A 22,328-nucleotide genomic window follows, 5' to 3' on the forward strand; every position below is an offset into this window, starting at 1 on the left:
TTAATGTCAATGTGGGCATCAAAATACATAAATTATTTTAAAACATGAGTATGGAAGTTGTTAACCATGTCTAAAAATCAAAATAGCATAGCAGGTTACAAAGTTAAGCTTCGTAGCTACGTTTTTGTATGAGTTGTCAGGAATTGGTCCAAATTCGTCACTCCCATTTCCATGCTTGCTAGCTGTTTGGGAGTGCCTGACGCTGTTCGCTAAGGCAACGAGCCAGGCGAGAGGTTGCGATGCTGTATTGTGCAGTGATTTTTATTTTTTGTTGTGATTGGTGATTTTAAAACGACAACTTTTTGGCTGCAGTCCTGCAATCGATCAAATTTCAAATGTGTCCCTTCTTTGTGTGCAGCTGGCTAGCAGGCAGCTCACGATCTGTCTTTTCTAAGCCTAGGATAATTATTTCCTGGAAACGGTGCAGTTTATTCTCAACACCAAAAATAATATCGCAATGTAACCCAACCCCGATGTAGGCCTACCTTTTTAGGATTAAGCTATGTTATTAGACTAGTAGCATTCTGAGTTACGGTTCAGACTTAGTGAAAAGAGTGTGTGTGTGTGTGTGTGTGTGTGTGTGTGTGTGTGTGTGTGTGTGTGTGTGTGTGTGTGTGTGTGTGTGTGTGTGTGTGTGTGTGTGTGTGTGTGTGTGTGTGTGTGTGTGTGTGTGTGTGTGTGTGTGTGTGTGTGGATGCAGGTAGCAAATGGTTGGGCGTATTATTTGGCGCACTAGGTCTAATCAGTTGGCCTACTGAATACAACATAACTGTGATTGTACACTGAGTATAACAAACATTAGGAACACCTTATTAATATTGAGTTGCACCCCCACCCTTTTGCCCTCAGAACAGCCTCAACTCGTTGGGGCATGGCGTCTACAAGGCGTCAAAAGCATTCCACAGGGATGCTGGCCTATGTTGACTTCAATGCTTCCCACAGTTGACATGTTGGCTGGATTTCCTTTGGATGGTGGATCATTCTTGATACACACTGGAAACTGTTGAGTGTCATCTACACTGATTTGAAGTGGATTTAACAAGTGACATCAATAAGGGATCATATCTTTCACCTGGTCAGTCTGCCATGGAAGGAGCAGATGTTCACAATGTTTTGTATATTCAGTGTACAGTATACAGCCTAACAGTTACTAAATAGTAACCTTGCTTTTTTTTCATGATTATCTATTCCCCCCGTGTGTTTGTGTGAAAATGTGTGTGCGCGGGCTGTACCCTATTCCTCTGTGTGAACTCCTAGTTCTGCATAAAGCAATATGACCGCATTACTTTAAATGAACAGACTAATTAGCATATTATGTATTATATTTGCATAAAGTAGTATTAGAAGTTGTATTCTAATTTCATTGATTGTTAGTCTCCGTTTTTCATAAAGCATTAAGATTTGTTTATAATATGACCACCCTACTTTAAATGATTGGGCTTAAATTACTGGAATGTTGTATTCTGTAATGTATTCTACATTTGCATATTAAATGCATCATTTGCATAGCAGTATATATTTTTTTCCCAGAACAGTATGGCCAACCTATCTTGAGTTATTGGACAAAAAAGTGTTGAATTTAAGAAGCCAGACATGTGATTTGGTGCCTTATTGACTAAGGATTAACGTTGACCTGTCTGACCCTTTGATCTTTTCAGATCACTTTAAAATAAGATATCTCATAAAATAAGATCAATTGTGTTCATGGGAAGCTTCTCAATAACATGAAATACAAAGTATAACACCAGAACCACAGTTTCATTTTGTCCCTTAACCTCTTGCTCCTACCTGACACGCAGGCGTCCCATCTAGAGCTCTGGAAATGCAAATGCACTACGCTAAATGCTAATAGTATTAGTTAAAACCTAAACGTTCATTAAAATACACATGCAGGGTATTGAATTAAAGCTACACTCGTTGTGAATCCAGGCAACAAGTCAGATTTTTAAAATGCTTTTCGGCGAAAGCATGAGAAGCTATTATCTGATAGCATGTAACACCCCAAAAGACCCGCAGGGGACGTAAACAAAATAATTAGCATAGTCGTCGCTACACAAACCGCACAAATAAAATATAAAACATTCATTACCTTTGACCATCTTCTTTGTTCGCACTCCTAGATGTCCCATAATCACTATTGGGTCTTTTTTCGATTAAATCGGTCAATATATAGCCTAGATATCGATCTATGAAGACTGTGTGATAAACGGAAAAAAATAGCGTCTTATAACGTAACGTCATTTTTTTAAATTAAAAAAGTCGACGATAAACTTTCACAAAACACTTCTAAATACTTTTGTAATGCAACTTTAGGTATTAGTACACGTTAATAAGCGATCAAATTGATCAAGAGGCGATGTATATTCTATATGGCGTACGTCTGGAAATAATGTCCGGGTAAATCTCAACCAAAATATCCGGTCAGAGACCTTAACAAATGGCTTGTCTCTTCTTCGTTTGACCAAGAAACAAAACCTAGGCAAATGACAAGACGATTGACATTATGTGGAAGCTGTAGGTATTGCAACCTCAGCCCCATTTAATGTGGTTCGCCTTTAACAATGGGTTGATGTGGCGGATGGATATATTTTTCCATTTTCAGTGATCAGATTTTCCTGCGCTTTTCGATGAAACGCACGTTCTGTTATAGTCACAGCTGTGATTTAACCAGTTTTATAAACGTCTGAGTGTTTTCTATCCACACATACTAATCATATGCATATACTATATTCCTGGCATGAGCAGCAGGGCGCTGAAATGTTGCGCGATTTTTAACAGAATGTTCGAAAAAGTAGGGGGTAGGAGTAACAGGTTAAGGGGCAGCAGGTAGCCTAGTGGTTAGAGCTTTGGGCCGGTAACCGAAAGGTTTCTGGATCGAATCCTCGAGCTGACAAGGTAAAATTATGTTCTGCTCCTGAACATGGCTGTTCCCCAGTAGGCCATCATTGTAAATAAGAATTTGTTCTTCACTGAAATATATATATTTTTTAATTATCCACCAGATTCAATCTATACATAAATACTGTATATGGATATGGAGGTACAAAGGTAAGGTACCTCAGTTAATCTTTGACCATGCTAACAAACAATTAAACAGGGACTGACACTAGTCTACTGCAGATTGACTTGAGGGAGATCATTTAGACTAGCGATTCTCAACTGGTGGGTCGCAACCCCAATTTGGGTCATGGGAGGTTTTGAATGGTTCTCAGGTGTCTGAATAAAAACATTCAATAAATAGTCCAGTCTGAACTTAATTAAAACTTATCTGGGATCGGTGTCCCGTACACGGGACGGTTGCGCTAACGTAGGCTAATGCGATTAGCATGAGGTTGTAAGTAACAAGAACGTTTCTCAGGACATAGACATATCTGATATTGGCAGAAAGCTTAAATTATTGTTAATCTAACTGAACTGTCCAATTTATAGTGCAATAATACTGTGCTATTGTTTGAGGAGAGTGCACAATTTTGAACATGAAAAGTTATTAACCTCTCTGGGATAGGGGGGACGCTTGCGTCCCTCTTGGCCAATAGCCAGGGAAAATGTAGAGTGCCAAATTAAAATAAAATACAATAAAAATCTAACTGTCATTAAATCACATGTGAGATACCAAATTAAAGCTACACTCGTTGTGAATCCAGCCAACATGTCAGATTTAAAAAATGCTTTTTGGCGAAAGCATAAGATGCTATTATCTGATGATAGCACAACAGTAAACAAAGAGAGAAAGCATATTTCAACCCTGCAGGCGCTACACAAAACACAGAAATAAATATAAATCATGCCTTACCTTTGACGAGCTTATTTTGTTGGCACTCCAATATGTCCCAAAAACACCACAAATGGTCCTTTTTGTTCGATTAATTCCGTCGATATATATCCAAAATGTCTATTTGGCGCGTTTAATCCAGATAAACACAGATTCCAACTTGCGCAACGTCACTACAAAATATCTCAAAAGTTACCTGTAAACTTTGCCAAAACATTTCAAACTACTTTTGAAATACAACTTTAGGTATTTTTAAACGTTAATAATCAATCAAATTAAATACGGGACAATCAATACAGTAAGACAACAAACTCACGCTACTTTTCAAGTCATGCTCCTCTCTCAAAAAGTAGACTTCAAATGACACTCATTCAAGATGGCTGTACTTCTTCATTACACAAAGGAATAACCTCAACCAATTTCTAAAGACTGGTGACATCCAGTGGAAGCGGTAGGAACTGCAAACAAGTCCCTTTAGAAATCTAGTTTCCCAATGAAAACGCATTGAATAGACAGTGACCTCAAAAACCAAAAACATCTGAATGATTTGTCATCTGGGTTTTGCCTGCTACATAAGTTCTGTTATACTCACAGACATGATTCAAACAGTTTTAGAAACTTCAGAGTGTTTTCTATCAAAATCTACTAAGAATATGCATATCTTATATTCTGGGGCTGAGTAGCAGGAAGTTGAAATTGGGCACGCTATCCTGAAGTTTTAATAAACAAATTAGGCACATTTGGGGCAGTCTTGAAACAACATTTTGAACAGAAATGCACTGCCGTAGTCCAGTGGCCAAAATCTAAATTGCACCTGGGCTGGAATAATACCTTTCCTTTCAAATGGTACCAAGAATATGCATATCCTTGCTTCAGGGCCTGAGCTACAGGCAGTTAGATTTGGGTATGTCATTTTTGGCGAAAATGTAAAAAATGGGGCGGATTCTTAATTAAACAACGTAAACCAGGTAGAAAGTGTGTAGAAATGATAATGAACTTAAAATTTAAAACATTTAGTCACAGTATTTTCAATATAGAGCTATAAGATGCACTATTATGGTTGATTTTGTGGTCTCAAGACAGTGAGTTTATTAACATTCTTCATCAACTGACTTCATTAACTGACTTGCCTGGTTAAATAAAGGTAAAAAAAAAAAAAAAAAAAAAAAGAATGTGGGCAAATATGTATTAATGACAAATAGAGGTGGTAATGTTGTTCCCTTTTCATAATTGCCACATTTGCTATCAATATAGCTTTACAAATAGTGTTCCAGATTGTATTTAGGCTGCGAATATTGGGTCTCAACAGACTACCTGATTTTAATTTGTGTCCCGAGGCAAAAACCAGTTGAGAACCACTGAGTTAGATATTGTTTTGTGCCTCCATCTTTTCATGTTGTTTGTTTTTAATTTCAGAGCCGAAGCCGGAGGACGTTAAAAATGAGCTAACAAAGCTACCACCCAACGCACAGACCAACCGAAACACAAACGCCAGCCGAAAGCTAGCACTTCAGATGAAAGCCAATAACTCTATTAAATCCACTCTAATTAAGTCTCAGCCACAGACTAACAGTCAGTCAACCCAACCAGCAGTACCAGGCCCCTCCTCCCAGAGCTCAGAGAAGGCCGGCCCCAGTGAGGATGTGAAGCCTCCAGCACCAGCCAACAGCCCTAGCCCTGCTCACCGACTCTTCCAGAGGACCCTGAGCCCGACAGACGTGCTGCACGTCCACAGCTACGCCAAGGGAGACTACAGCGAGGGAGAGAGCAAGGAGGACATGAGGAGCAATAATAGTGATAGTGAAGCAGAGGAACAGGACGACAGCAAGGTGAGGGGTGGAGGAGCAGAGACGCAGGAGAAGAGGAGTAGTATCCAAACATCACGTCACTTAACCTCTGTCTGTAGGATTGGCTTTATGATGATTTTTCTGATGATTATACTGTACATGTTCAATGAATCAGAGCTATAATGATTCTGTTGTTAACCCCTTTTATTCCACCAGGGGGCAGAAGAGGTAGCGGAGGATGAAGGTGTGCAAAGCAAACTGGGGAAGCTGCCTCACCATCACCCTCTGATGAAGGACAGCATGAGTGACGAGGGTGAATACAAATATTACTTCTTCATTCACATAGTTCAGCCCAAGTTAGGCTTCCTTTTCCTAAATATTGGATACGACCTAAGGAAAGCAGTGTCGGGCATGTTCTGGCATTGAATAGAAAAGAGCATCATTCACTCATATCGATGTTTGCATACTCGATGAGATGATAGTAGTTTGTCTGTGTGTGTTTTTAGAACTGTCTGTGGTTCCAATAACTCAGGGGATTAGAGCATATAGCATTGTGGATTTGATTTCCTTCATGGGCCACTGTCAATATCGACACTTCTGTAAGTCGCTTTGGATATGGCTTGTGCTAACGCTAGACAATCTTTGTTTTGTTGTTTTTAGAGCTGCCAGAGCAGCCCCCAGTAGAGGAGGATGGGTTAGAGGGAGAGTTGTGGGCCAAGCCCTTTGTCCATCTGTGGCAGAACAGACCCCCCAGCCTGAAGAGAGAGAAGGAGTACAACCGTCGCATGGGCCTCCAGGCCCCATACTGCTCCGTGTGCTCACTGTTCCAGACCTACCAGCGGGTGAGGAGGGAGGAAAGGAGAGTAGAGGAGAGTGCTCAACAGCAGGAGAGGAGGAGACACTCAGCACTCAGACACTTTAACAGGGGATTTTGGAAGCTAAAGCGTGTACCCTGTCAGTCATTAGTCTCAAAGGGATTCCGAAAGTAAATTCTTAACGAGAGTAAAGCTCTTAAATCACCGAATGATTTATTTTCTTCACTTAGCATTGGAGAAAAGTAGTTGTATTGTAGTATACCCCACTCAGTACTCTTGAACAGTGAATTTGGTATTTCATGTTTTCTATGCCTAGTCTGAATTTAGCTCTATTGCTGTGTCTCTCTCCATGGCCATACCGAGTGCACAGATGAAAGCATACGCAAACTTTACTTTTTGAATTATACCCTTTTTATTAATCGCTTTGGTACTATTTTCACAAGTATAGTATGTGGTGAATTTTCTAAACTCTGTCACAAAACTCAAATGGTAAAGCTTGTAACGCAGCCAGTCTTACATTCAGAACCTTTAGTTTCACATTTATTTTGACTGTAAACTTCTCTCGCCACACAACCATTGATCCAAAATATGTTTACTGTGAAATATACTGAACAAATATATAAAACGCAACATACAACTTTTAAAGATTTTACTGAATTGCAGTTCATATAAGGAAATCAGTCAACTGAAGCTAATTAAATAGACCCTAATCTATGGATTTCACATAACTTAACAGGGGGTGCAGCCATGGGTGGGCCTGGGAGGGCAGCCAATCAGATGATCTCACTGGTGAAGAAGCTGGATGTGGAGGTCCTGGGCTGGCGTAGTCACACATGATCTGTGGTTGTGAGGCAATTTGGCAGTAGGTCAAACCTATCTGAAATGATGTTGGAGGCAGTTTATGGGAGAGAAATTAACATTTCTCTGGCAACAGTTCTGGTGGACATTCCTACAGTCAGCGTGCCAATTGCTCACTCCCTCAACTTGAGACATCTGTGGCATTGTGTTCTGTGACAAAACTGCACATCTTAAAATGGCCTTTAATTGTTGAGGTGGCAGGTAGCCTAGTGGACTTGTAACCAAAAGGTTGCAAGATCGAATCCCAAAGCTGACAAGGTAAAAATCTGTCGTTAATCCACTGTTCTCCTGATCAAGGTAGTTAACACGCTGTTCCTAGGCCGTCATTGAAAATAAGAATTTGTTCTGAACTGATTTGCTCCTCCCAAGCTTCATTATGACACCCCTCAGGTCTCTATTATAACTAATGATTTAATAGTAGTTAAAGTTCAGATATCCAAACCCATCACCATGAAGCGCTTTGAAAGGCTGGTCATGGCTCACATCAACGGCATCCCCCCGGATACCCTAGCCCCACTCCAATTTGCAACAGATCCACAGATGATGCAATCTCAATCACACTCCACACTGCCCTTTCCCACCTGAACAAAAATAACACTTATGTGTGAATGCTGTTCATTGACGACATCTCATCGTTCAACACTACGAAGCTCATCACTAAGCTAAGGACCCTGGGACTAAACACTAAACTCTGCAACTAGATCCTGGACTTCCTGACGGGCTGCCCCCAGGTGGTAAGGGTAGCCAACAATGCTATGCTGATCCTCAATACTGGTGCCCCTCAGGGGTGTGTGCTTAGTCCCCTCCTGTACTCCCTGTTCACCCACGACAATGATGAGACCACCTATAAGGAGGAGGTCAGAGACTTCTTTTTCCCCCTCATGTGATCACCGACAATGATGAGACTGCCTATAAGGAGGAGGGTTCAGAGACCTGTTGGTGTGGTGCCAGAACAATAACCTCTCCCTCAATGTGAGTAAGACAAAGGAGCTGATCGTCTACTACAGTAAAAGCCGGGCCCAACATTAACATTAACGCAATGGTAGTGGAGCGGGTCGAGAGTTTCAAGTTCCTTGCTGTCCACATCGCCAACAAATTATCATGGTCCAAATACACCAAGACAGTTCTGAAGACCTTTTTCCCCCTCAGGAGACTGAAAAGATCTGGCATGGGTTCGAGGCTCTAATATCTGCCAAAGGTCCTTGAACAAAGTACTGAGTAAGGTATCTGAATACATATTTAAATATGATTTCAGGTAGTTGATTTGTTTTTATACAATAAGCAAACATTTCTAAACCTGTTTTTGCTTTGTCATTATGGAGTATTGTGTGTAGATTGAGGAACAACAATTTAGTCCATTTTAGAATAAAGCTGTAATGTAACAAAATATGGGAAAAGTCAAGGGGTCTGAATACTTTATGAATGCACTGTATCTTTTGACTCTTAATTGTTTAATAGGGGTGTGTTTATCTGCCAGGAGAACAAATATGGAGGAGGGATTTTCTAAAGCCAACACTTGGTCAGGAATACAGGAGACAGAGTAGAATATGTCATGTAAAAACCCTTAGCAGAAACATTTTGAAATGCTATCTTAATTAAACATGAATTTGTATTTTGCTGTTTCGTATCTCTAACATGGAGCCCAAACCGGTTGCGCGCGTCCGACATCATGCATAAATGTATTTTATCCCCCAACACCAAACGCGATCACGACACACAGGTTAAAATATCAAAACAAACTCTGAACCAATGACATTCATTTGGGGACAGGTCGAAAAGCATTAAACATGTATGGCATTTAGCTAGTTAATTTGTCCTATTTAGCTAGCTTGCTGTTGCTAGCTAATTTGTCCAGGATATAAACATTGAGTTGTTATTTTACCTGAAAAGCACAAGGTCCTCTACTCCGACAATTAATCCACACATAAAATGGCCAACCGAATTGTTTGTAGTCATCTCTCCTCCTTCCAGGCTTTTTCATCTTTGAACTCATATGGTGATCGCATCCAAACTTTCATAGTATTACCACGACAATCGGCAAAACAGTTTGTCTTTCAATCATCCACGTGGGTATAACCAATGAGGAGATGGCACGTGGGTACCTGCTTCTACAAACCAATGAGATGGGAGAGGCAGGACTTTCAGTGCCATCTGCGTCAGAAGTAGAAAGGAGTTCTATTTTAGCCCTTGGCATCGCAGACACTCGTTGGCGCGCGCGAGCAGTGTGGGGGCAATAATTGAATAACATGGATTTCTACATTTATTTTGTGACACTCGCGGTCTGGTCAGCATGTTATACAGACTATGGAACAATGATCACTGAGATCATATGCAAATACTCCACTATATGAAATTACTGCACTGTAGGCGCTGGGAGCATTTCAAGCATTTCACTGTACCTTCACCTGGAATGCTTTTCCAACAATCTTGAAGGAGTTCCCACATATACTGAGCACTTGTTGGCTGCTTTTCCTTTACTCTGCGGTCCAACTCATCCCAAACCATCTCAATTTGGTTGAGGTTAGGGGATTGTGGAGGCTAGGTTAACTGATGCAGCACTCCATCACTCTCCTTCTTGGTCAAATAGCCGTTACACAGCCTGGAAGTGTGTTATGTCATTGTCCTGTTGAAAAACAAATTATAGTCCCACTAAGCCCAAACCAAATGGGATGGAACTCTGAAGCATTGTGGGTCTTCCGTTCCTGTGGCGGTCCTCATGATAGCCAGTTTCATCATAGCTCTTGAGGGTTTTTGCGACTACCCTTGAAGAAACTTTCAAAAGTTATGGAAACTTTTTGAAATTTCCGAATTGACTGATATTCATGCCTTAAAGTAATGGTCATTTCTCTTTGCTTATTTGAGCTGTTATTGCCATTTAATATGGACTTGGTCTGTTACCAAATAGTGCTATCTTCTGTATACCCCCTACCAAGTCACAAAACATCTGATTGGCTCAAACGCATTAAGAAGGAAAGAAATTCCACAAATTAACTTTAATGAATGCACACCTGTTAATGGAAATGCATTCCAGATGACTACCTCATGAAGCTGGTTGAGAAAATTCCAAAAGTGTGCAAAGCTGTCATCAAGGAAAAATGAATCTCAAATATATTAAGATTGGCTTAACACCTTTTTTTTTTGGTTGCTACATGATTCCATATGTGTTTTTTTCATAGTTTTTATGTCTTCACTATTATTCTACAATGTAGATAGTAGTCAAACTAAAGAAAAACCCTTGAATGAGGTGTTCTAAAACTTCTGACCGGTAGTGTAAATCGTACTTTTTATGTTGCTACTTTACAATGTACATTTTCATGATGTAGTTCTCAATCTGTAGTAGACAAACCAGTTTACATGTAAAATCTATAAGGTTTACCAAACATTTAAGTGGTCATCAATTAACAATTGGATTCAGTAAGTGAAATGTATTTTTGCAGAAGAGAATCATATCAAAAGTAATGTGAGCAGTGCATTGTGACAGGCAATTAATTTATATGAACATGTATTGCAATGCAAAATATGTATTTCTAGATGACACTGATTTAAATTTGGTGAAAAATGGACTGATTTTGTGTTGTACTTAGTCAATTGAAAATGTGGTTCGTTTTGAAACAACTGCCTTTTTGATGATGTTTTGAGTTTAGTACTAAGAGCTGTGAAAATTACACCAAAGCGATTAAAAACCCCAAAACATTTTGTTTAAACAACTGTAAAAATGTTTTTTAAATGATTCTCCATTGTCCTCCCAAGTGGTGCTAAATATGATTCTTTTTTAAATCTCCAGATGGAGTGTGCTGATGATTGTAAGGACACTACAGTGGTGTTGCCTGGAGGCAGACTGAGGACTAAGCCTCTGATCGCTGAGATGTGTTTCACTACCACCACCGAGCCAGAGGAGGGTGCTGAGGAGCAGGCGCTTGGAGCCCTGGCGCCCACCACCCCTCACCTGGAGCCAGACGGCACCAGCCTGCTCATCAGCTGCTCCCACTGCAGTGTCCGCATACACACCAGTCAGTACTACTTACTAACTACAGTACTCACTCAGTCAGTACTCGCAACATAATGTACTCTCATTGTTTTTGCAGACCCTCAAACCTAGTTTATACCCTACGTACGTATGCATGGATGAACTACAAGTAGCAATGCAAAATAGCTGTTGCGTAGCAAAACTATGCAGAGGTGTGCAACTGCGTTGTGTACGTAGGGTGTTAACTAGCCTTCAGAAAGATTCTGGTCAACAGGTTTTACCTACAGCTATAGTTGGAGAGATCATAGGCTGTACTGTATCCTTAACTGTAATACCAGGGTTAATAGCTATACTCTACTCTAGCAAGCTGTTTGGACAGACTTGATTTAGAGGAGTTAACTACAGGCTGTTTCAAGCCTAGAAAAAAAAAAAAAATGTTATTTGTTATTTTTACTCTGACACATTTTGATATACACCGGAACGGAAGAGGCACTGCGAGAGGTTTCTAAAATTAGCCCAGTGCATTTCTATGGGCTTATTTTGGACCTAAGCTTGTCAAATCTAATCACATTTTATTAGTCACATACTTTGTGACTAACAGTGAAATGCTTACTGATGGGTCCTTTTCCAACAATTTGAAATAGTGACACGAGGAATAAATGCAGTGCATAACAATGAGTAAAAATAACATGGCTATATACAGGGAGTACCAGAACTGAGTTGATTTTCAGGGGTACGAGGTAGCTATGAACATAAGATAAGACATTAGCTGTGTGTGTGTCAGTATGCATGTGTGGATGTGCTTTGTGTGTGTGTGTGGGTAGAGTGGGTAGAGTCCAGTGTGTGCATAGTCATTGCAAAAAAGGATCAACGTAGGTAGAATGGCTAGCCATTTGATTAGCTTTTTACCAGTCTCATGGCTTGAGGGTAGAAGCTTCAGGGTCCTGTTGGTTCCAGACTTGGTGTACTGGTACCGCTTGAGGTGCAGGAAATAGATTGAACAGTCTATGGCTTTGGTGACTAGAGTCTTTGACAATGCCATACTCAACCCCCCTGTGTAGAGCCTTGCAGTTGCCGTACCAAGTGGTGATGCAGCCAGTCAATATCTTCTCAATGGTGCAGCTTTAGAAATTTGAGGGTCTGAGGGCCCATGCCAAATCTTTTCAGCCTCCTGGATGGGGAGTAAGCCCTGTCATACACTCTTTACAACTGTGTGGGTGTATGTGCACCATGTTAATTCCGTAGTGATGTAGACACGGAGGAACTTGAAGCTCTCAACCTGCTCCACTACAGTCCCATCGATGTGGATGGGGCCGTTCTCACCCCTCCCTTTCCTCTAGTCCACGATCAGCTCTTTTGTCTTGCTGACTTTGAGGGAGAGGTTGTTGTCCTGGCACCACACTTCCAGGTCTCAAAACTCCTCCCTATAGGCTGCATCATCGTTGTTGGTGATAAGTACTACCATCATTGTATGAAACCACGCAGTCGTAGGTGAACAGGGATTACAGGAGGGGACTCAGCACACACCCCTGTGGGACCCCCGTGTTGATTGTCTGCGTGGCGAATGTGTTGTTGCTTATCCTTAGCGCCTGTCGGGGGGTCCAGCATCCAGAGAGAGTTGTTCAGGGTCCTGTGCTTGGTGATACACTTGGAGGGGGCTATGGTGTTGAATGCTGAGCTATACTCAAGGAACAGCATTCTTATAGGTATTCCTTTTGTCCAGTGAGGGCAGGGGGAGTGCAATAGAAATTACCTCATCTCTGTATCTGTTGGGGCAGGATCGAATTGGAGTGGGTCTTGGGTGTCTGGGATGATGGTATTGATGTGAGCCATGACCAGCCTTTCAAAGAATTTCATGGCTATGGACGTGTGTTACGGGGGAAATAGTAATTTAGTCAGGTTACCTTGGCATTATTGGGCAAGGGGACTATGGTGGTCTCCTTGAAACAAGTTGGTATTACAGAGCGCGTCAAGGATATGTTGAAAATGTCAGTGAAGACACTTGCCAGCTGGTCAGCCCATGCTCGGAGTAAACGTCCTGGTATTCCATCTGGCCCTGCGGTTTTGTGAATGTTAACCTGTTTAAAAGTCCTACTCACATTGGCTATTGAGAGCAAGATCACACAGTCGCCCGGAACAGCTGGTGCTTTCATGCATGGTTCCTTGTGGTCTGCCTTGACGTGTTTAGCTAGTCTGTTAGGCTCACGTCGCTAGGCAGCTCCCGGCTGGGTTTCCCTCTGATCTGTGATAGTTTGCGAGCCCTGCCACATCTGTTGCGCGTCAGAGCCGGCGTAGTAGGATTCAATCTTAGTCCTGTATTGGCACTTTGCCTGTTTGGAGGTCATAGCCGGTCGTAACGGGATTTCTTATAAGCGTCCGGATTAGTGTTCCGCTCCTTGAAAGTGTCAGCTTTAGCCTTTAGTTTAGTGTAGATGTTACATTTAATCCATGTCTTCTGGTTGGGGTATGTTCGTATGGTCACTGTGGGGACGATGTCTTCAATGCACTTATTAAAGGGAATGGGAACACTTTAGGGAGTAAAGCTAAGCAAAGAGATCAATTAATACTAAACGTGCAAATAAAATAAAAATCCAAAAAATAGAGATGTTTCTATCTTTAACCTTCAATTATTAGAGGTATGGGTAGCACCATACTGAATTGCCATAGTAATGACTGATTCCAATGCGTCCTTGGCAGGATTGAGCGAATTGTGTGTTTTGGCTCGGGGACTGAAAGTGAATGCTGCTCTGTCATTGAGATCAGGACAACAACATTAAGAAGGAAAGACTTAAGACTTCGTCAATGCCTGTCTGCCAATCGTCCTCCCAAACTAGCTCTTGGTGTATGCTATGTTAATTTTGTCCCCTGACCTGGTGTTTGGTTTTGTGTTTACCAGGCTGTTATGGCGTGGATCCAAAGATTGTTACTAAGGATTGGAAGTGTGCTCGCTGTAAGGCCAACGCCATGACTGAGGTTAGTGTCTCTACAACAGCTCAGTGGCCCTTCTCTATGTATGACTCACCTCACCTAGTTGGCCCAAATCTCTGTTATTGTCACTGTCAATAGTGTGCAAACTTTGCAGTACTGTAAACAGTCATTCGATCTGGCAGTAGTGTTTGCGGTAGTCTCCTAATGATATGTGACTAACTGATACTGGTCATCAGGTAGCAGGAACCACATCTATGTTTAGATTACTTGGATGATGATGGTTGACAGTTTGTTTCTGTTTGCAGAGTTGCTGTTTGTGTTCGCTGAGGGGTGGAGCCTTGCAGAAAGCCAACAACAACAAGTAAGTTTGTGTGCCAGTCAAATTTCCTTAGATCAGGGAGTGGTCTAGTCTAGCAATCAGTAATCACACATTGAACATTTACTCTACAACTCTAATCAACAGTATATTGCTTTATGTACACTTATGTTCACATATTTAGACGTTCTACTGAAATATATCTACTAGGGTTTAGTTTATAAGCCACTAACGATGTGTGTGTGTGTTGACATGTTTTTGTGTGTGTGTTGACATGTTTTTGTGTGTGTGTTGACATGTTTTTGTGTGTGTATTGACATTTTTGTGTGTTGTAGGTGGGTCCATGTGCTGTGTGCAGTAGCAGTGTTGGAGGCTCGCTTTGTGAACATCACTGAGAGAAGCCCTGTGGATCTGAGTGGGATTCCTCTACAGAGGTTTAAACTGGTGAGTTAAACACAGTAAATGCCAATCAATCAATCAAATGTATTTATAAAGCCCTTTTTACATCATCCGATGTCAATGTGCTATACAGAAACCGGAGTAAATATCAGTTGGCTTTTCATAGCCGATCATTCAGAGTTCGAGACAGCAGGTGCAGTAGAGAGAGAGTCAAAAACAGCAAGTCTGGGTCAAGGTAGCACGTCCGGTGAACAGGTCAGGGTTCCATAGCCGCAGGCAGAACAGTTGAAACTGGAGCAGCAGCATGACCAGGTGTACTGGGGACAGCAAGGAATCATCAGGCCAGGTAGTCCTGAGGCATGGTCCTAGGGCTCAGGTCCTCAGAGAAAGAGAGAGAGAATTAGAGGGAGCATACTTACATTCACACAGCACACCGGAGAAGACAGGAGAAATACTCCAGATATAACAGACTGACCCTAGCCCTCCGACACAAACTATTGCAGCATAATTACGGGAGGCTGAGACAGGAGGGGTCGGGAGACACTGGACCCGTCCGACTATATCCCGAGACAGGGCCAACCAGGCAGGATATAACCCCACCCACTTTGCCAAAGCACAGTCCCCAAAACCACTTGAGGGATATCTTTAGCCACCAACTTACTACCCTGAAACACCCCACGAAGATCTCCCTCACGGCACAAACCCGAGGGGGACGCCAACCTAGACAGGAAGATCACTTCACAGACTCAACCCACTCAAGTGACGCACCCCTCCTAGGGACGGCATGGAAGAGCACCAGAAAGCCAGTGACTCAGCCCCCGTAATAGGGTTAGGGGCAGAGAATCCCAGTGGAAAGAGGGGAACCGGCCAGGCAGAGACAGCAAAGGCGGTTCACCTCACTCTCCAACCAAGGTGCATGAAGAGGAGCAAACTGAAAAGAGTGGAGTGGCGGAATATCTTCTCTTCAGCATATTATGTCAAAGTAATATGTTATTTGCATGACAAAACCTGAGAATAGTTGACACATCCGCCTCTATATGAGTCACTGATAGTCACTCAATTAGCCCATGTCAGCAAAAAACTATTTTAGCGGCCAGCTATCTAAACTGACCGGGGGACCTCACTGAGATATCATATTCAAATCTGTAAACATTTCTCTCCACCCTATTGCAAAATGTGTAGAAGTGCAGGAAATTATCTGTGGTCCCCACCCCCATCAAAGTTGCCCATTCTTGGACTAGAGACCAGGCTATTTAGAGGATGTCATGTGAGTTTGGGATTTAAGCCCAGTCAGTCAGAACTTCTGACATGTCATATCAGGGGGATATGAAATTACATCTCTTTCTGCAAAGCCTTATTTCTGAATTTAGCCCTTTCACATGAATCATGACAGCCATTGTATTTGAAGAGAATGTAGCATGCTACTGTATACTGTTTGACCGGACATACAGGCCAAGTTTTCCCTGTCAGACTTCCCTTTCCTGTCTCTGAGCATGTTCTTATGCTTATCTGTGATGTGTAGAAATGTTACTACTGTAAGAAGAGGATGAAGAAGATGTCCGGGTGCTGTGTGCAGTGTTCCCATGGCCGCTGTTCTACGGCCTACCACCCTACCTGTGCTCAGGCCGCTGGGGTCCTCATGCAGCCAGACGAGTGGCCTTTCGTGGTCTACGTCACCTGCTGCCGGCACAAGGGCCCTATTCAGACAGAGGTATACATCAGTTGTACTTTACTTGGTGTCTTTCAGAAAGAGGAAGCTATACACCAGACGGGGAACTCTGAAGGCCTCTGTTTTGGGACTTAGTTGGGAACATTCTTCTGATACTTTGCCTTGTAGTTTCTAAACCTTCTATATACACTGAGTATAGCAAACATTATGAACACCTTCCTAATATTGAGTTGCACTCCCCTTTGGCCTCAGAACAGCCTCAATTCGTCGGGAGCATGGACTCTACAAGGTGTCGAAAGTGTTCGACAGGGATGTTGGCCCATGTTGACTCCAATGCTTCCAACAGTTGTGTCAAGTTGGCTGGATGTCCTTTGGGTGGTGGACCATTCTTGATACACACAGGAAACTGTTGTGTGGAAAAACCAGAGCGTTGCAGTTCTTGGCACAAACTGCTGTGCCTGGCATCTACTGCCATACCCCGTTCAAAGGCACTTAAATATTTTGTCTTGCCCATTCACCCTCTGAATGGCACACATACCCAGTCCATGTTTCAATTGTCTCGAGGCTTAAAAATCCTTCTTTAACCGGTCTCTTCCCTTTCATCTGCACTGATTGAACTGGATTTATCTGGATGTTTTGTATACTCAGTGTATTCGGGACTGTGCTCACCACATTGTATTGCATAAACATGACTAGGTTTTAGATTTGAGTGAAAACTCCCACAAGTGTGCCCATGTGCTTCCAGTCCAAAGAGGTTGATAGTTCTTATTTGATGCTAATCCTGTGGATGACCGTGTAATCATCACTGATCTCTCTCCTCGTTCAGCGTAACAAAGCAGCCATGCATGAGCTCACCGTGGGACAGAGGGTGATCTGTAAGCACAAAAATGGCCGCTACTACCAGTGTGACGTGGTGCAGCTTTCCAAGGAGACGTTCTATGAGGTCAACTTTGATGACGGCTCCTTCAGCGACAACCTCTTTCCCGAGGATATCGTGGTAAGGAGACTTACGGTTCAGTAGTTCATATGCTGTTCATGATTAGTTTATTGATTGCTTAGAGAGCTAGGCAAAATGGACAACAGTCCACAGCGTGATAAATGTACCTGTTTTTTTTGTTTTGTTGTGATAACAATGAATAGGCGATAAATAATGGTTAATTATTTTGGGGTGGAGGTGCTCGAACTGGGCGATATGGACAAACAGTAATATTGTGATGAATGTAACTATTTTGCTTGATAACAATCATTAATGGACAGTTACTTTAAATTAGCGGAGGGCTCTAGAACATTTTCTTCCAGTGCCAAGTAAGACAGCTGAGAGGGTGGCCTATGATTAAAAAATTACCGTAATTTCCGGACTATAAGCCGCTACTTTATTCCCACACTTTGAACCTACAATACAATGACGCAGCTAATTTATGGATTTTTCCCGCTTTCACAAGATTCATGCTGCCAAAAAACTGAGCACCGTCACATAATGTGACGTAAATCGAGCGCGCTCAAACTTCCCATCATTCTGATTACGGTAGTAATTTTGTCACCCTCATCATGGCAAAGACACAGAGAAATGCATATGATGCAGCTTTCAAGTTGAAGGCGATAAATCTGGCTGTTGGAAAAGGAAATAGAGCTGCTGCATGGGAGCTTGGCCTTAATGAGTCGATGATAAGACGTTGGAAACAGCAGCGTGAGGATCTGACTCAGTGCAGAAAGACAACAAAAGCTTTCAGAGGGAAGAAAAGCAGATGGCCCAAAGTATTTGCAGCCACTCGACATCAGTGTAAATCGTGCATTTAAGGTGGCGCTCCTTGTTCAGTGGGAGTCTTGGATGACAAGTGGGGAGAAATCCTTCACTAAAACGGGCCGCAGGCGAAGAGCATCTTATGGTCAAGTCTGCCAGTGGGTCCTGACAGCGTGGAGCATTGTCAAAAAATCCACTATCATCAACGGGTTTCGAAAGGCTGGACTGCTGCGTGTTGAAGGGGCAGCATGAGCTCAGTGGCGTATTTGCCTCCGGATGAAAGTGACGAGAGCGACAATGAAAACGATCCAACATCGGATGAAGCAATTCTGAGGCTATTCAACTCCGACGCCGAAGGAGATGACTTCAGTGGTTTCAGTGCACAGGAGGAGGAAGATAGTGACCAATGACTGTCTTGGTAGGCTACTGTTTTAATTTTTGTTACAAGCCGTGTTTCGTTAAAGCCTATTTATTTTTGTTACAAGCCGTGTTTCATTTAAAGGCTGTGTAAAGTTCATTTGTTTCAATGTACCGGTAGGCACCTGCGGCTTATAGACATGTGCGGCTTATTTATGTACAAAATACATATTTTTTAATAATTCAGTGGGTTTGGTTTATATTCAGGTGCGCTTAATAGTCCAGTAATTACGGTAAGCTATTTAATGTAACATATCCAGTTGTAAAGTGGTGCCATGAACTTAATATAAAGAGGTGAGAAATATAGCAGTGGTTTTGAAAAACAGTAGTCTTTTTATCCGCAATTGCATTTTGAGCAACGTTAATATGCTTGTGCTTCTCAGAATGCATCTTTCCCTCCTCCGTGCGCACAGTGGGGAGAGGAAGTGAGAGTGGCTCGCTCACAGAGCAGCTGACAGCTGACAGCTGACAGCGAAACAGGGACAGGCAGATACTTTCATAGCACGAATCAACATGATGCATAGGCTATTACTGTTGACCAAATAATGGTTTTAGAACAATCTACAGGAATGTTGTCTATCACATTGTTTATTATAGACGTACACAAAATGCTTCGGAAGAGGAAGGCCATGTCAATGTCGGTAACTTTCGGTTTATCATCCCAGCTCTGTACTACACATTACAATTGTGTGATTACACTACAATTGTGTGATGGCTTTTTGGTGTTTGCTAAATAGTATGTTCGTAGGATTGTATCTAATGTTGTTTTCTGTTGTCAGAGCCGGAATTGTGCCCAGCTAGGCCCCCCATCGCAGGGGGAGGTGGTGCAGGTCCGGTGGACAGATGGTCTAGTCTATGGGGCCAAGTTTGTGGCTGCTCACGTCATCCAAATGTACCAGGTACTGCAACAGTATTCATACTCACCCGTAGCAACAATATACCTTATGCAGAAAGAGATTACAGTCTTATATGAAAGACTGCTTTGCGGTCTAATTGATCAGCTCCATTTTCCCAGATGGTTTAAAACTCATAGCAAGCAATACATTAAAAATCTGTGATGAAACCATTGTTTTGTTTGCTATGAGAGTCATCAAATGTGGTTATTTTGGCATTGATGGTGTTGTTTGATGTAGGTGGAGTTTGAAGACGGGTCACAACTAACAGCCAAGAGAGATGATGTCTATACCCTGGATGAGGAGCTGCCCAAGAGAGTCAAGTCAAGACTGGTGAGTGTACTGTGAGCTATCCAATATACTGAATCCAAAGTTGCTAACCTATGTACATTGTATATCAACTCTGAACGTTTTCACTCTACTGTAGCAGTCTACTGGATCTTATTCTCCAGCATGTTTGTTAATTATTAATGAGCCCTGTGACAATGGACCATGAAGTAATCCTTATCTTCCGTGTGTACCCTGCCTCGTCTCCCCAGTCCAAAGCGTCAGACATGCGTTTCGATGGTATATTTGAGGACAAGGAGGCCATCCAGCAGTCGAAGAGGCAGAGAGTGATCAACTCACGGTACAGAGGAGACTACATCGAACCTGTGATCTACAGAGCCATCATGGAGTAGCCTGCCGACTACAGCATGGAGTAGCCTACTCTACCAACAAATCACCAGCACTGATATTCCTTATCCAGACTTCTGCTCACTTTACCTTAATTTATCCACTGAGTGAGTAAGTGTAGCTCTGACTAAAGGACTTCCTCTGAAAATAACTATCCAACCCCTAGTTTAGACTGTCTTTTTCTTCAATTCATCCCTTCATCATTCCAGCATTAGGCACTGGTTTCCCAGACACTGTTTAAGCCTTGCCCTGGACCAAAAATATATTTCCAGAACTAGGCTTGATCTGTGTCCAGGAAACCTGTCCCTATGGTTATTACCATCCATGTCACATTTTATGCTACTCTGCCAGTGCCCAGTATCAGTAATTTGTGTATTGAATGAAGTGATATTGACCCTTGATTTTTGCTCCCAAACAAGATGTAAACTTTCTGATAATAACAATTCACTCAATATATTTCAGTGGTAGGAAGGATTTCCTCAAGGGAGTGAAGCAGACACAAAAGTTATTGCCACTCATCCTCATAATCACTTGTGTTTTCTGACTCAATATTTGACAATGTTTGCCAGTTGTTATTTTACATACATATGTATATATTTTCCTATGTATAATGAACAAAAATATTAACACAACATGCAACAAGTTAAATGATTTTACTGAGTTACATATAAGGAAATCAGTCAATTGAAATAAATAAATTAGGCCCTAAATCTATGGATTTCACATGACTAGGCAGGGACGAAGCCATGGGTGGGCCTGGGAGGACATAAGCTCATCCACTTGGGAGCTAGGCCCCGCCAATCAGAACTAAATTTTTGCCCAAAAAAGGGCTTTATTATAGACAGAAATTGGATGTGCTGCCAAATTCTCTAAAATGAAGGAAGCGGCTTATGGTAGAGAAATGAACATGACATTTTCTGGCAAATGCTCTGGTGGATATTCCTGCAGTCAGCATGCCAATTGCATGCTCCCACAAAACTTGATACATCTGTGGCATTGTGTTGTGTGACAAAACTGCACATTCTAGTGGCCTTTTATTATCCCCAGCACAAGGTACACCTGTGTAATGATAGTGGCGTTTAATCAGCTTCTTGATATGCCACACCTGTAAGGTGGATGGATTATCTTAGCAAATGACAAATGCTCACTAACAGGGATGTAAACTATTTTGTGTACAAATTGAGAGAAATAAGCTTTTTGTGCGTATTGAACATTTCTGGGCATCATTTATTTCAGCTCATGAAACATGGAACCAACACTTTACATGTTGCGCTTTATATTTTTGTTCAGTGTAGTTTTTATGGTGCTACTTGCACCTATGTTTGATTTCAAGGAGGTGCAATGCCATTTTAGTAACTAATACTGCCTCCTCTTAGCAGATTCACACTGTTGACTGCATTCCTATACATTGTATTTTGTAGGAATGTGTTGAATATAGCTTTTTCCATTTTGAGTTGTTTTTTTTACCAGCATATTTATTATATGGTGCTTGGAGAAACTAAAAGTAACTTCTGCAATACAGACAGTTTGTCAGTTGCAATGCTGTAGAGGTTTCAAAATGATTATGATGTATGTTCTATTTTTGCTATAGCGATGAATTGGAAATAGCCTGTTCAGAATTGCTGTGGGCTCTCCATTTATTTCCAAGTTGGTTCTTTACTCATTTAATGAAAGTTGTGCATTGCACTTTTATTTAAGTCCAGTTTGAGAGGACATTTTAATAGTTGTGTGCTGCCATATGCTATTTTTGTGGGGGGGGGGATATTATTGTGAATTCTACATCTATAAGATGTTCTTACCCATCTCCACTCGGCCAAGATCGTCAACCATGATGCACTTATTAAGATAGGATAAGGTGGCTTTCAGATTGTCTTCATTGTTTGTCTGTAAACTGCTGTTGTCTTGAGTATAGAGTTGGAAAATTTTCCCACGTTTTCCAGAAATCCTGGTCGGAATATGCCTGGAATCAGGAGGGAATAAGCAGGAAATCTAGGTATACCCAATCTGGGATTTCTGGAAAACGTGGGTATTTTGAGAAAGTTCCCAGCATTTTGTGACCCTAATTGAGTGTGTGAGTCACATAACTGACAG

At 41.8% G+C, this 22,328-nt stretch overlaps 1 protein-coding gene across 3 annotated transcripts in view; it reads left to right on the forward strand.

Annotated features, from left to right (window-relative positions):
- LOC124037910 (lysine-specific demethylase 4A-like) overlaps positions 1 to 21,185 on the forward strand; it is a 53,475-nt gene extending 32,290 nt beyond the window's left edge. For all 3 annotated transcript variants that reach the window (XM_046353156.1, XM_046353154.1, XM_046353155.1), the window contains exons 12-23: positions 5,189 to 5,601; positions 5,776 to 5,872; positions 6,220 to 6,401; positions 11,017 to 11,242; positions 14,096 to 14,172; positions 14,433 to 14,488; positions 14,779 to 14,887; positions 16,365 to 16,553; positions 17,338 to 17,508; positions 19,449 to 19,568; positions 19,803 to 19,895; positions 20,102 to 21,185. In XM_046353156.1, the coding sequence (XP_046209112.1) occupies positions 5,189 to 5,601; positions 5,776 to 5,872; positions 6,220 to 6,401; positions 11,017 to 11,242; positions 14,096 to 14,172; positions 14,433 to 14,488; positions 14,779 to 14,887; positions 16,365 to 16,553; positions 17,338 to 17,508; positions 19,449 to 19,568; positions 19,803 to 19,895; positions 20,102 to 20,242 (1,874 nt within the window). In that variant the 3' untranslated portion in view covers positions 20,243 to 21,185. The remainder of the gene's footprint in view (positions 1 to 5,188; positions 5,602 to 5,775; positions 5,873 to 6,219; positions 6,402 to 11,016; positions 11,243 to 14,095; positions 14,173 to 14,432; positions 14,489 to 14,778; positions 14,888 to 16,364; positions 16,554 to 17,337; positions 17,509 to 19,448; positions 19,569 to 19,802; positions 19,896 to 20,101) is intronic.
- The last annotated feature ends 1,143 nt before the right edge of the window (positions 21,186 to 22,328 follow it).

Source organism: Oncorhynchus gorbuscha, linkage group LG06 (genome assembly GCF_021184085.1).
Source record: "Oncorhynchus gorbuscha isolate QuinsamMale2020 ecotype Even-year linkage group LG06, OgorEven_v1.0, whole genome shotgun sequence".
Taxonomy (NCBI): domain Eukaryota; kingdom Metazoa; phylum Chordata; class Actinopteri; order Salmoniformes; family Salmonidae; genus Oncorhynchus; species Oncorhynchus gorbuscha.